This window comes from Trachymyrmex septentrionalis, unplaced genomic scaffold, assembly GCF_001594115.1.
Source record: "Trachymyrmex septentrionalis isolate Tsep2-gDNA-1 unplaced genomic scaffold, Tsep1.0 scaffold23, whole genome shotgun sequence".
Lineage (NCBI taxonomy): Eukaryota > Metazoa > Arthropoda > Insecta > Hymenoptera > Formicidae > Trachymyrmex > Trachymyrmex septentrionalis.
This window is the reverse complement of record NW_017305386.1, coordinates 1,171,924-1,186,006: the sequence shown is the minus strand read 5'-3', so window position 1 is coordinate 1,186,006 and position 14,083 is coordinate 1,171,924. Positions and strand designations below refer to the sequence as shown.

The 14,083-nt window shown below is 30.6% G+C and overlaps 1 protein-coding gene across 1 annotated transcript in view; it reads left to right on the top strand.

Moving 5' to 3' along the window:
- Nucleotides 1-44: 44 nt before the first annotated feature.
- Nucleotides 45-14,083, top strand: part of LOC108748533 (ras-specific guanine nucleotide-releasing factor 1-like) — a gene marked incomplete at its 5' end in the record, with an annotated part of 18,130 nt that continues 4,091 nt past the window's right edge. Inside the window, 9 exons of the mRNA XM_018486755.1 lie at nt 45-439; nt 893-999; nt 3,325-3,435; nt 5,105-5,320; nt 5,624-5,800; nt 8,651-8,976; nt 9,556-9,677; nt 10,484-10,504; nt 11,864-12,239. Of these exons, the coding sequence (XP_018342257.1) occupies nt 45-439; nt 893-999; nt 3,325-3,435; nt 5,105-5,320; nt 5,624-5,800; nt 8,651-8,976; nt 9,556-9,677; nt 10,484-10,504; nt 11,864-12,239 (1,851 nt within the window). The remainder of the gene's footprint in view (nt 440-892; nt 1,000-3,324; nt 3,436-5,104; nt 5,321-5,623; nt 5,801-8,650; nt 8,977-9,555; nt 9,678-10,483; nt 10,505-11,863; nt 12,240-14,083) is intronic.

The following is a 14,083-nucleotide window of genomic DNA, read 5'->3' as shown; positions in this document are numbered from 1 at the left end:
TATCTACTATATACGTATTAATACCTTAAAGTAAACTTTGACAGGAAAAAGCAGCGTGGGTTAGTGACATAAGTCAATGTATGGACAACGTTCACTTTAACGATCTGCTTCATGGATCGTTGTCGGACACCAGCTCCGTCACGATGCCACAATCCATCCGGAACGACCCAAAGCTGTTCAAGGACGACGTGGATATCAGATTCTGTCGCACTTTGAACTCCTGCAAAATACCGCAGATCCGTTCCGCGACGCCCGAGCGACTATTACAGCGATTGACCGACCTCAGATTTCTTAGTATCGATTTTCTCAACACATTTCTGTTGACATATCGAGTATTCACCGATGGCGTCACAGTGCTGGAGGCCTTAAAAAAAGTTTTTTATGAAGCCGAACCGCCGGACGCGCAAATAACCACCGGATCTCTTGGGGGAGGCGGGAGGTAACAAATATAATCATAACAAATATAATCATAACCATAACAATTATAAGCTTAAAATGAATTTAACTACAAAATTTCAAAAAATTGAAATGTCATAATTGATCTATCACAAACTCAATAATACAACCTTGGCCATAAGTATAAACCTTTCACAAATTGACGTAAACATTTTATATTTAATGAAAAATCGAATAGAAATAGTTTTATTGAAAAGTAACATTTATTTTTATAACAATTCCGATATTTTATTATTTCTTCTTTGGCTCTTATTACCGTCTCTTCCAATAAATGAAGGATGTTACGTACTTATGGACAAGGCTGTATATTACGTAATAAAGAAGTTCTTTTATGAATGCTGTTATATTACTATTGTTCCTCTGTAGAAAGTAATTTCTATACATTATTGAAATTATTCTTGGCATCTGAATAACATTTTCTGTATTTATGTTTTAGATCCTTAGACGTATTAGGAACAAATGCAAATGAAACACAATTATATTCCGAGGATCGAAGAAAAAGCTTTTCACCGAGACGAACTAGCGGCGCAAGCTCAGTATCAGGTGTATACATTAATAAAAGTCATGGAGAGATAAAAAATGAGCAAATAATTCAGACAAGTAATAAAAACTAGTTTATTAAACATCAAACTTAAAGAAAAAAAAGATTAAAACTAGTTTTTTTCAACAAATAATTAATATAAGAGCGTTCCGACTTAACTTATTGTTATATTCTTTCTAAGTCAATTAATAAATAATAATAGAAAATGAATTTATTTTATCGATTCTGAGGAAAACTAAAAGTTAAAACTTACCTCGATTATATATTTATTGAAAAATTATTTAAATGTTTTCTTTCTCTGATTTTAATATTTAATGAATTTTTATTTTTTGACGCAATTGTTTGCTTGTTTCCAACTTCTTTATCACTTTTATTGCTTAGCAATTTCAAGCTTGAAAATTGATATTATTGTGCATATATTGAGTTTTCTTTTTAACTCAATCAACAATTAATAGATATATATTACTAGTAGAACACAAAATATATATATTACACACACACCCACACTCCCCCCCCCCACACACACACAGGGTGTCTTATTTTAATCGATCACTTCAAATATCTCTTGAACAGTGCATTTTAAGAAAATATATTTCAGACAAAAGTTTTGGGACTTTGAGGAGTACATAAGATGATGCCATTTGTTTGACAAATGTTATCCAGAACATGATCCTAAACAACATTCAACAGGTTTTAGCCGTCAGCCGAACAGCTTGCATAATGCTAATGCTAGCGGTACTGTTACTTTCAAGTCTTATAACGTGCAAAGTACTTAATGAAAATAAACTTAATTATAATGTTTTGGAAAGCTCTCGAGGTAAGCTACAAGAATACGTAATGAACAATGGGGAGTTCCTTTTAAAAAATTCAAAGTAATCTTGCTCTGACCTTGACGACGCCACCCAAAATCAAATTAATGGCATTATCTTATGGTGCCATCTCCTCAAAGTCCTAAAATTTTTGGCTGAAAAATTTTTATTTAAAATGCACTGTTTAAGAAGTATTTGAGGTGATTAAAATAGGACATCTTGTGTGTGTGTGTGTGTGCGTGCGTGCGTGCGTGTGTGTGTGTGTGTGCACACACATATACACTCATTCTCAAAAAATTCTCAGCGGTAGGTGCCCGAAAAATTTGGGAAAATTTTATCAAATTTCAAATGATCACATTTTGATAAATAATAAAGATAAAAATATGTTTAAAAATACAAAATAAAGTTTGAAATATTTACTTTAAGAATATTTGAATGAGAATTGTACTGGGTTATTATTTAAAAAATGGCGGATAACAAAGTGAGAAAATGCAAAATTGATGAAAGGTTCAAGTTTGCGTAGTACATGATGTGAATCAGATGTCGCAGCCTAATGGGACAACATGCGCGTGAAAATATAGAATTTTATCTTCAAATCGCATCTTTATCGAGCTCAATACGATAATTTTTCGCTGAGTTATTCCGAATTTAAGATAGCATTATCAGCTCAAATTATGATTGTAATTCTTCCCAATATGAACTGTATAGAGTTTCATTGGTTGGGACATCATTGTGTATATATGTATAAGTACGTGTACATATGCGCGCGTGCGCGCGTCCTTATTAAGAAGTATGTTTGATCATATGAATGAGATAATACGTGCACGAGGTCATACAAACTATTAATATACACGCACAAACGCACGAATACAGCCTGCACACACATGCATGCATGCACGCACACATACATATTTATACGCACGTACACAAAGACATTTCGACCAGTCAAATTTCATACAGTTTATATTGGGAAGAATTACAACCATAATTTGAGCTAATGACAGTATCTTAAATTTGAGATAACTGAGTATCTTAAATTTGGGATAACTCAACAAAAAATTATCATATCGAGCTTGATAAACAAATGATTTAAAGATAAAATTCTATACTTTCACGTGCATGTTGTCCCATTAACTGCAATACCTAATTTACACTACGTACCATCGCAAACTTGAATCTTTGATTATCAATTTTGCATTTTCTCACTTTGTCATCCACCATTTTAAAAATAATAGCCCAGTACAATTCTTATTTAAATATTCTTAAAGTAAACATTTCAAACTTTATTTTGCATTTTTAATCATATTTTTATCTTCATTATTTTACAAGTTGTGATCATTTGAAATTTAGTAAAGTTGTCCCAAATTTTTCGTATATATACCGCTTTTTTTAGAAGTAAGTGTGTATGTGTGTGTGTGTATCTACACGCGCGCGTACATATATGCATACATATATATATATGTATGTATATTAGCTGTGGTTTTTAAATATTTTAATAACATCTTGCTTTATACACAGGATATGGATCAGAAGTGAGCGATACTCGCGACGCGAAATCCCATGGATCCTTTGACGTTAATACTAGTGGATATAATTCGAAAAGTTACTGGCGATCTGGTTATAAGAAGCGTGAGTATCTCCAGCACGTATCCTAATGAAAAATGACGAATAAATAAATTTAAAAAAATGTTATCTTGGCCAGGGATCGAACCCGGATCTCTTGCGAGATATCTACTTTATGCTATGGTCATAGCATGTATGATGAAAAGAAAACACATAGTTATTTGTTTCAAAGATTATTCATTTTGTCTACATATTCTTTTAAAAGCAACTATGTTTTCTTTCTGTCTATTGATGCATCTGCTTATAAAAGTGTTAAAGTTCAATTACACAGGCCAATATGACTTTTGAGCCAGAAACGATAGTATATAATTCCGAGTGTTTTTGGCATGCTAAAACCAAATTGGTAGCTCAAATTGCTCCATCACGTCAAGTTTCTATTCGGAAAAGCTAACAATGCTAAAAAGGCCTATTTTGGGCATCTTTAGGATGAAATTTCTCGTAAACGTGATGTGATGGACAAATATAGGCTGCGGATTTAAATTCAGCATTAAAAAAATCTATCAAAAATCATCTATAATTATACAGGGTGTATAAAAAATATCGGGACGGCAAAATATCACCGAAAACTAAACATTTTAGGAAAAAGTATTTCAGATACAAGTTGTAGGGTTTAAAAAAAAATTTACTTATTGGCATAATGAGTTTGACTTTGAGTGATGTTGCCAAGGTCTGATTACGGTCAAATTGATTTTTTAAAATAGAACACTATTTTTGATGCCCCCCAGAATCTAATAGCTGGTGTCAAGAGCTTTCTAAAACACTATAATAAAACTATTTTTTAATTAACGGACTGCTGTACACTGCATTTGAGTACAATTTTTATTTCACACCATAAATCTTATAAAATTTATACAAAATTTTCAGATTTGATGGATATCCATTTCTATTGTATATAGATTTCCGTAAAAAATTAATCTGATCGAAATATCAATTACCGACCTTAAAAGTAGATATTTCAAGCTAAATGCTTTTTTAAACATTTTGTTATAATCATTTTTGATGAAGTTACACTTTTTTGAATATTTACTTATTTTTGAGAACAGACTAGGTGATCTTTTAATTTTTTGCGTCGTGTGTGTGTGTGTATATATATATATATATATATATATATAAACTTTTCTGATAGTGTATTCTTATACAATAGTATTTCATGATCCAACTTGTATTAAATGTAAACATACCATTAATTTTAAAATCTATCATCGTTTAGAAATAAATTGAATTTTTTTGCAGAGTGTTTATATGATCGGTTTTATTATTTTTCAAAGGTTTCCCAAGCTTTCCTGGATAAATAAACATTTTTCTATGAATGTACGGCCTTTCAAAATGGCAATTGCATACGTTTTAAAAGTTTCAAAATTCAGTGGCTCATTCAATTTTGGCTATTTTTACATTCTCCCCTTTAGGAAGGAGATTATTAATATTTCAAACTGATTATGTGTTGAAAGTCTAAAAGTAATCGGTGCGCAGTTATTTCTGAGATAAAATTTATTTAAATAATATACATATAGATACATATATATTAATTTAAAATCTAATTTTGATCGAAAATGGCGCCCCCATATTTAGGTAAAAAAAATTAAATTATGCAATAAAGTGTTTGAGTTATAAAAATAAATACATAAAAATGATGTAAAAATATGCCAAAATGCGATTTCGAATTTCTCGTGTTTAGTAGACGAAGAACAAGTGCTCGGCCACATCTCCGAGGCTCCAGTCATAAAGCGCAGTCCAACGTCGCAAGCGTCCAGTCCATCTAATTCGTTGCAATCTCCGACTATGCCGCGAAAAATTAGCATTCGTGTGGATAATAACGAAATCGAAAATGATGGATGTCATCTGACAATACCGAAAGTAATAGCCGTGTCGTCCAGTTCCGAAACACTCACAGGTATGATCACGTATATGTAAACTCGCAAAGCTACAGAATTTAAATTAAATATAAAAAATTAATATAAAGTTATTGTTAAATTTAAATGTAGTGCAGATTTTAATTGTAATATTTAAAGACAAAAAGAAAGAAGAAATTTCTTTCAATATTTTTATATTATGTAATTTTAAAAGGGAAGGGGAAGAGAGAATATTAGGATAAGACTTACTATAAGCAAAATTAATTTGGATTTTTTTACATATATTTCTTATTTGATAAATTTATAAAGTACTGCTGATATGTGAAAGAAATTTGGAATTTAAGACGTTACAGCAATCAGCGCACCATCTTCACCGAGCAACTTGAGTTCTGTGACACTAGTTGGTTCGACGGAATCTGGATCCGGATCTGGATCGGATCCGAGTCCTCAAGAGGGAGGTATTTACTCACGTCGTGTCTCGGAAATTGATACACCTGGCACTGCAGAAGAGGATACAAAAGGTACAATTAAATTTAATAAAGTTATTAAAAGTATTAATCTATACGTAAAAAAAAAGTTTGCAGTTAGAAAAAAAAATTCTTCGATTAGATGTTAGCTCATTATAATTTGATTATGCCGCTTGTTCCTTTAATTAAATTATTGTACAGGGTATCAATAGTTGTTACAACTTTAAATATTTTCAAATCTATGAGATTCAGAGGAAAATTTGTTTAATAAAAATTACATGCTGCAAAGGATCTATCATATGAGGATGAAAAATTTCCAGGCGGATTAAAAATTTTAAGATCAGCTTTATTTAAAAAAATGGAATTCTATGATTTTTTTGCATAATATAATTCCTCTATTCAATATTCTGCATATAACCCTTAAGTGGGTGCGTCGCGGTACTGATTGTGAGTGTCGCAAAATTTGTTTTTCTGAAATATCATTAATAATGTAGGTTTTTTTGTTAACGACCTTCGATATTCTTTATTTAATGTTAAATTTTAAAAACGAAAGATTTAACAAAGGACTATAAGTCACGCAGGATTATCGTGCTATAATATTAACGTTTCGAGTTAATTCACATCGAGTCATCCTCAGTGTACATACTTCGTATTGGTCAATACATGGTAAATCTCAGAAGTTTTAAAAATCTAGCACACTTTTTAAGTAAATCACAATTTGAATGCTAAAAATTAGTCTAATAAACATAAAAACGGAATTGTAACAACACGCATGTTTTAGTCTGCGTAATTAAAATTAAGAAATCAATATATTATGAGCGCAAAAATTTTAAAACGAAATAATTAACAAAGGATTACGAGCTAAGTAAGATTGTTGTATTATAAATTTATTGCACGACAAATTAAGTTAAATTTGAATTTAATTTTATTATATATATATATATTTTACTTGCTTTTGTGACGATTGTTCAATTATTTATCCATTATAATTATTATAACTCCTAAATAATAAATTTGTGATGTGGCACTCAGTGCTGCACGCGCCAAATTAACGTTTGGCTGGAAGGCGCGTCCGGTTAAGGGTTAAAATATTAAAAATAAAGAAACTTAATAAGGATCTCAAAATTCAAAATTATTAGAAAAATAAAGCAAATGAGAGTACGGTCCGGTACTTGGTGCGCAAAAATTCGTAAATTAAACGATTAATAAATTAGAACATCAATATATTTAGCTTGCTTCAAAGTCGAATATTTGGGGCCATCCTCAGCGTTAAATGTAGTCAATATTTAGCGAATGTATACAATGTTGTCGTTATTGGTTATATCGTTTGAAGGCACCACAGATCGGACGTCCTAAAGTAAATCTGTTTTATCAATTTTTCTAAACAAGTATTTTTCTAACTGTCTTTACAGATTAAAAAATCCTCCATAATTAAAATATAAATGATAATGTATCCAAATCGATCGACTTTATACCAAAAGAGAAAAGAAGTTGGAAAATTACAGTTTTGTTACCGACTTTTAACGTCGACTCGTAATGTTTGCTTTATACAATATACAATATGAGTTTTATACTTGTACGTACAAAATAATCTGTCAAAGATCAACATTTGTCAAGGTCAAAGTCATTGGAGGTTATACCTCTTATTTCCATTTTTACAAATATCTTGGTGCAAAAATAAAAATAAGAGATACATTCTCCAGTGACTTTGAAAAAACTCTTAACAAATATTATCCAGAATATGATCCTGAACAGCATTCAACAGGTTTTAGCTAACAGGTCAGTCGACACCTTGTTGCATAATGATAAAGTCGGCGGTACTGTAACTTTCAAGTCTTATAACTCAAAAAGCACTTAATGAAAAATAACTTTATTATAGTGTTTTGAAAAGCTTTTGACATCAGCTATTAAATTCTGGCATTAAAAATAGGGTGTTCTATTTAAAAAAATCAATTTGACCATAATCAGACCTTGGCAACATCACTCAAGGTCAAATTCATTATGCCAATAAGTAAATTTTTTTTAAAACCCTGCAACTTTTATCTGAAATACTTTTCCCTAAAATGTTTAGTTTTCGGTGATATTTTGCCGTCCCGATATTTTTTATACACCCTGTATAATTATAGATGATTTTTGATAGATTTTTTTAATGCTGAATTTAAATCCGCAGCCTATATTTGTCCATCACATCACGTTTACGAGAAATTTCATCCTAAAGATGCCCAAAATAGACCTTTTTAGCATTGTTAGCTTTTCCGAATATCTCAGAAACTTGATGTGATGGAGCAATTTGAGCTACGAATTTGGTTTTAGCGTGCCAAAAACCTTCGGGATTATATACTATCGTTTCTGGATCAGAAGTTATATCGGCCTGTGTAATTGAACTTTAACAATTTTATAAGCAGATGCATCAATAGACGGAAAGAAAACATATAGTTGCTTTTAAAAGAATATGTAGACAAAATAAATAATCTTTGAAACAAATAACTATGTGTTTTCTTTTCACCAGTTGATTTATCTCATTAATTTGTTTATAAAAGTATTAAGGTATAGTTATGAAAAAATTAATAGTTACGAGATACTTAATATTTCATGTCAATATGTATCAGAATAAAGTATAAAATATCTCGTAAACTATTGGTTTTTTGATATCTTTATGCAGAATATAATTAGAGGAATCTTGTTATGTAAAAAAATCATATAATTTCATTAAAAAAAACGAAGTTCACCTTGAAATCCAAAGCGCTTTCACCTAGAGATAAAAAATTATTATTGTCATGTGATAACCTTCTTTGTACTGTGCAATTTTGATTGAAACAATTTTTCGTTTAAACCTTATAGATTCGAAGATATTTAAGTAATAGTTATTGAAACCTGTATACATATTAATTAAATAAATTATAGTACAATTTACTTATGACGACATACCACCATCATCACAATCAGCCGAGCCTACCAAGCCCAAATCGCCGAAGATACCCAAGACACCCAAGACACCTACCACTCCTAAGACGCCAAAATCTCCAAAACCGCCTGTCTCTCCGCTGATAAAGGAGAGTAAAGATGAGCAAAGTACATCGACCGATGATGACGAAAGTATAACTTCTCCAAAATCAAACAACCAATCAGCACAGCAGAATCAACAGCAATATTCGGAGCATAGAGCATCAATCGCTTCTGCGCCAGCCGCCACCGGACCAAGGAGCGGTTCGGTTTCCACTATAACTGGCGTATGTATAAATAACAAAATATTAAAATTTCTTCAAATTTAATAAAATAAAGTAATCGAAAATAAAATGTTCCTTTAATCATTAAATATTTATGAATTTTTTAAATGATAATTTATATAATAATTGAAATACTTTAATCGTGCGTATTTAGAGATGATTTAAAATCTGCCAAAATTTTTAATTAATTTTTTTACTTTTATAAGAAGATGTAGCTTTACTTTTAACTCTTGAGTAATTTTTTGTTGTCATATAAAATATTTTCCCTCTCCATTACAAATATAAGTAATTATTTTTGAGGTAAGAAACAAAATATGCGCTGTTAATAAGGACCTTATTCATAACTATATATCTCTTTTAATAACTATATTTTATTTATACTTTCTTTAAGAAAAAAAGTTATAATGTACAATATTTTTCCTCAAACCAAGAATTAGGAGACATTCTAGCTTTAAAATATAAAAAAAAAAGAATTTATTAAAGCAAAAGATTATTGTTTATCATTTATATGGTAACAGAATTAATAAATTCTTTCCGTATAAAAAAAATTATGGATCTTAATTTTTTTCGATGAATTTGCAGAATTATTGGGTAAACAGACGATCAATGCATGATGAGATCTCGCAGCAGAGCAGCTATCACGATGCTCAGGTTTCCAGTAAAGCCGGTGTGGTAATAACTAGCTTTCGACAGAGTCATCGAAGGTTCGTTTTTATAGCTTTATTATATGCATTTTATCGTGTCTCTAAAACTTTCGAAGACTTTCGTATCGATGAAAATTATCTCTATTTCGTTCTTGCTGAATGTGTTGAGTACCGTAAATGGCAGTCTCCGCCTTCTAACGCATGAGAGCTTTTTCTCGATATCATATTTCATTTATCAGAGTTATAATTAAAATTATTCTTACAATTAAAGGGAGAAATTGATAAGGAAAGTATTTTAGAGATTATAATGTCGTATAAATATTGCTCGGCGGTTTTTCTGACAGTTTAGTCCATAAGATAGTAAATAACTTAGAGTTAACATATAATTTCCCCTACACTGTAAAAATTTATGTTTCAAAATCAAATTGCAAACATTTGCAATATTGATGTAAAACATTTATGTTTCAATATAATGCAAAATTTCTGGTTAATTTGAGTTGTGTTTATTTATTGGACAAATTGTAAATATATTGTAAATACGTGAAATTTGTTATGCCTGTATTATGAAAATTGTTTTATAAATAATTTAGAAGCAGTATATATTAATTTTAATGCAGTATATACTTTTCAAACTTGTAAATATCTTAATATTTCTACTTCCTTTATAATCGATAAATAAAATTGCTTATAATAATGATAATGTAAAAAATTATCACCCAATTCAAGATTTTACTCCACTTTTACTCGATAAATTATATTTTTATCACCGTCTTGAAGAATTAAATGAGAGCCCTTAGATCAAGAAGATACTCCCGCTGCTGTTTCTACTCAACCGTGTTTCATGTATTGTTTTGTGTCATTCATAGCATTGGACCTGAACCTATCTGGTAAGTGGGCTCATTTTGAAAAGCGTCATTATCCACTTATTCCGTGTAGCATGGCTGCAAATCCTTCTGCTTGCAGCATCATTCAAAAATAAAGCCTGAAATGTCTGTCCTTTGCTCTATTGTTATAGATTTATGGCTTGTTGGAACAATTAGCTATTGCTCCTGAAAATTAATCGTAAAATTAATCCTAAATGTGTCTCTCTTCCCTTACTTCCCTTAATAACTACGGTTATTCGCTTACACACGATTCAATTCACTCATTCTATCTCTTCATCATTTAGAAAATGCACCATAGTGAACGAAACAATCACCAAACGAAATAGAAATAGTTTTTAGTCGCTTGTGCTATTTGCGTGCTTATAACGCAGGATATTCCAAAGAATGATTTAAACCGGTAATAATTCTGTGAATCCCGATCTCAATGCTTCTGAAATTTATTTTTATTTATTTATTTATTATATTAATTTATTACATGATATAATATATAATTAAGCATTATTTTTAAGAAAAAAAGAAAATAATTGAGATTTTATTTGTTTCTTTATTAGTGTAGCTATAATTTATATATTAGATACTTACATTATTTATAGCATCGATACTTAAACTGTTAAAATTATGCCAATTACAATCCTTATTCCAAACATGTACTTTATACAGTGACACAGTAATTAAAAACAACAAATAAAAATCTACACCTGACTTGCCGATATTTCAAAACTTTTGCAAAATCGAGATTAAACTCTATTTGCTTAAATCATGATGCTTACTACATAATATGTAGTCAACTATTGTTTTTGAAAACTAGAAAAAAATGAACAATTACTTGATCTTCTCTCGTGCCGCAATTCCTTCAGCACAGTTATAATGTTAATGCATTATTTCATATTTATAGCATCGAAACTTGAATTTACTGAAACCAGTTACAATACAATCCTCATTCCAAGTATATACTTTGTAGCAACACAATAATAAAAATAGTAAATAAAAAGTATTTACACCGCTGATTTGTCGATATCTCAAAACTTTTTTTGCAAAATCAAAATGCACATTAGACTCTATTTGCTTAAATCACGATGCTTATTATGATATAATAGTCAATATTATTTTTAAAAAATAGAAAAATAGACAATCACTGAATCTTTCCTTGTGTCGCTCCTTCAGCACAGTAGCATGCTTTAAAGTACGTCGCGAAAAACCTGACCGGCGGGTTAAAGCGATAAAAGCTCTTAACGCAACGTAGAGTGAACGCCTAGACAAGTCGAAATGAAGAAAGATCGTAATTCAACAACTAAGATTTGGATTTTTTTTTTATTTTTACTATGATCGTCATATTATTAATAAAATTGGTCTCGAATTTAGGAGCAGCACGTCCACGGCGGCAGCCGCATTTGCTATCGCAACTTCTGCTTCGAGTAATCCACCAGACAAAGGGCCTGCTACTGACGGTAACAATCGTGGCCGAGATAAGAATAGACGGAAGGAATCGGTAATGTCGACCGCCGCAACTATGAGGGTACTAAACGTCCTCAGGCACTGGGTATCCAAGCATGCTCAGGACTTCGAAATGGATCAGAAATTGAAGACCCTGACCATAGAGTTCCTGGAAGATATCAATTACAGCCCTAATCTGTTACCGGCCGAACACAAGGCGGCCACTCAACTTTTACGATTAATTACCAAGGAAGAAACTGAGAGCAACAAAATCGACCTGAAAAAACTACTGACTCCGCCAGTAGTAAGTGATAAAATTACCGATTCGTTCAGTACTAATTAATACGTTGAATGCCGTATTTAATTTATTTCTTCGGCGATGCTAGAATCAAATTTTTATTATTACATCCACATTTTTATAAGATATGTTATTAACGTAATTGAATAATGTTATATAATATTATCATGTGTAGTATATTTATTACTTTAGCTATCACACACTTCAATATTATATTTATAGATAATTTGATACAATCTCACAGTGACATCATATTTTCTTCTTGACTACTGTGAGACTTTAGTATGACATAAATGTGGCCTTTTGTTACGGGGGTATTAAGGTAAGGTTCCACGGCTTATGACTCGACGTAACTCGGTAAAGCTCTATCGCTGTGGGACCAGGACGGCTCGTTATTGCTTGCGGTTCATGGCTCGTGATATGTCGTTTTCGAAGATTAGCGGTAAGTTGTCGCAAGCCAAAGAACCCTTTGTGTATATATAGATAAGTCGATAATTTTGCAGGTTTGAGCTAATCAATGATCGCATTCAACAGAATGCTTATTTTGCAAATATTGAAAATTTTCTTCGCTAATATAGGATTATCTAAAAGATCTAAAGTAAGTGCAATCAGCACGAAAAAAACTTCCAACAGTAACAAAATAAATATTCTGTTGAACGTGATTAATACTTGCAAAAAGTTATTTTATAAACTTTTTATATAATTATAGAAACAAATCGACAATTTTTTCATCATCCTCCATGTGATTTGAATAATCAAATAGTCACTTAATAAATGTTTCAACTAGCAATAATAAACAAGCTCTTATATATTTATATAAGTGTAGAAGAATTGGGTGATGCAATGATGTACTGCAGTAATTATTTCGTTCAATCAAGGCGCGAACCCTGGCGAGTTCTTTGACTCGTATAACTTATTGATAATTTGACGAGCCAATGAGCCGCAAATCACGAATCGCGAGCAATAGCGAGCCACCTTATGCCTACGCTGTGTAAAGGTTTACTGAGCTGATTTATCATATGGTAAGCCTGACTGGATGCATCGCGTCGTGGGGCCTTGATTTTAATCCTTTTTATATCAATTTCGAGACTGATCTTATGACAAACCTAGGACGGCCAAGACGAGTCACAAGCCTTGTCAAGTCATGGGCCATGGGATCCCTTTATACATATATGTTCTAACTTTTTAAGTTAATTCGGACAAGCATCGGTCTTGATGACTAAATAGTATGACATTTAACGTGTTAATAATAGTAGAAATAATAAAGTATAGTGCACAGTTACATTCTGTCTGCTATCTTTTATATTAACCTCAATAGGTAAACATTTATGGAACTATATGACAAAATCTTGCATAAGATTAATTGCAATTATAATAAATATATTTATAAAAATAGATGTAGAAATATTAATTTTTCATAAAATATTAATAATTATTTGCGCAGTTAATTTTAAAATTAATATCAAGCATACTTACTAAGCATACTATTTCGGTAAAACAATACCAATATGACGAATTATTAGCAGGATTTTGCAAAATATAATTTTTTTATATTTTACAAAATTAAATTTGGAAAAAAATTGTTTATTTAAAAAAAATGTTTCAATTGTTTTATTTTTAAAATTTAGAAATATAAATTGTGCATGGAAGAATTAAATTAATCCATATATATGCTTATAAAAATGTACAATTATTCCTAAATTATAGATGTGTGAATTATAATGTATATTTTTCAACATGAAATATTACATGTTCAGTATAACGAAATTTTAAGTAAAGAACCAAATGTTTTCAAAATATTATTAAAAAATAATATTATTATAAAATATTTCAACTTAAAACTATTTAAT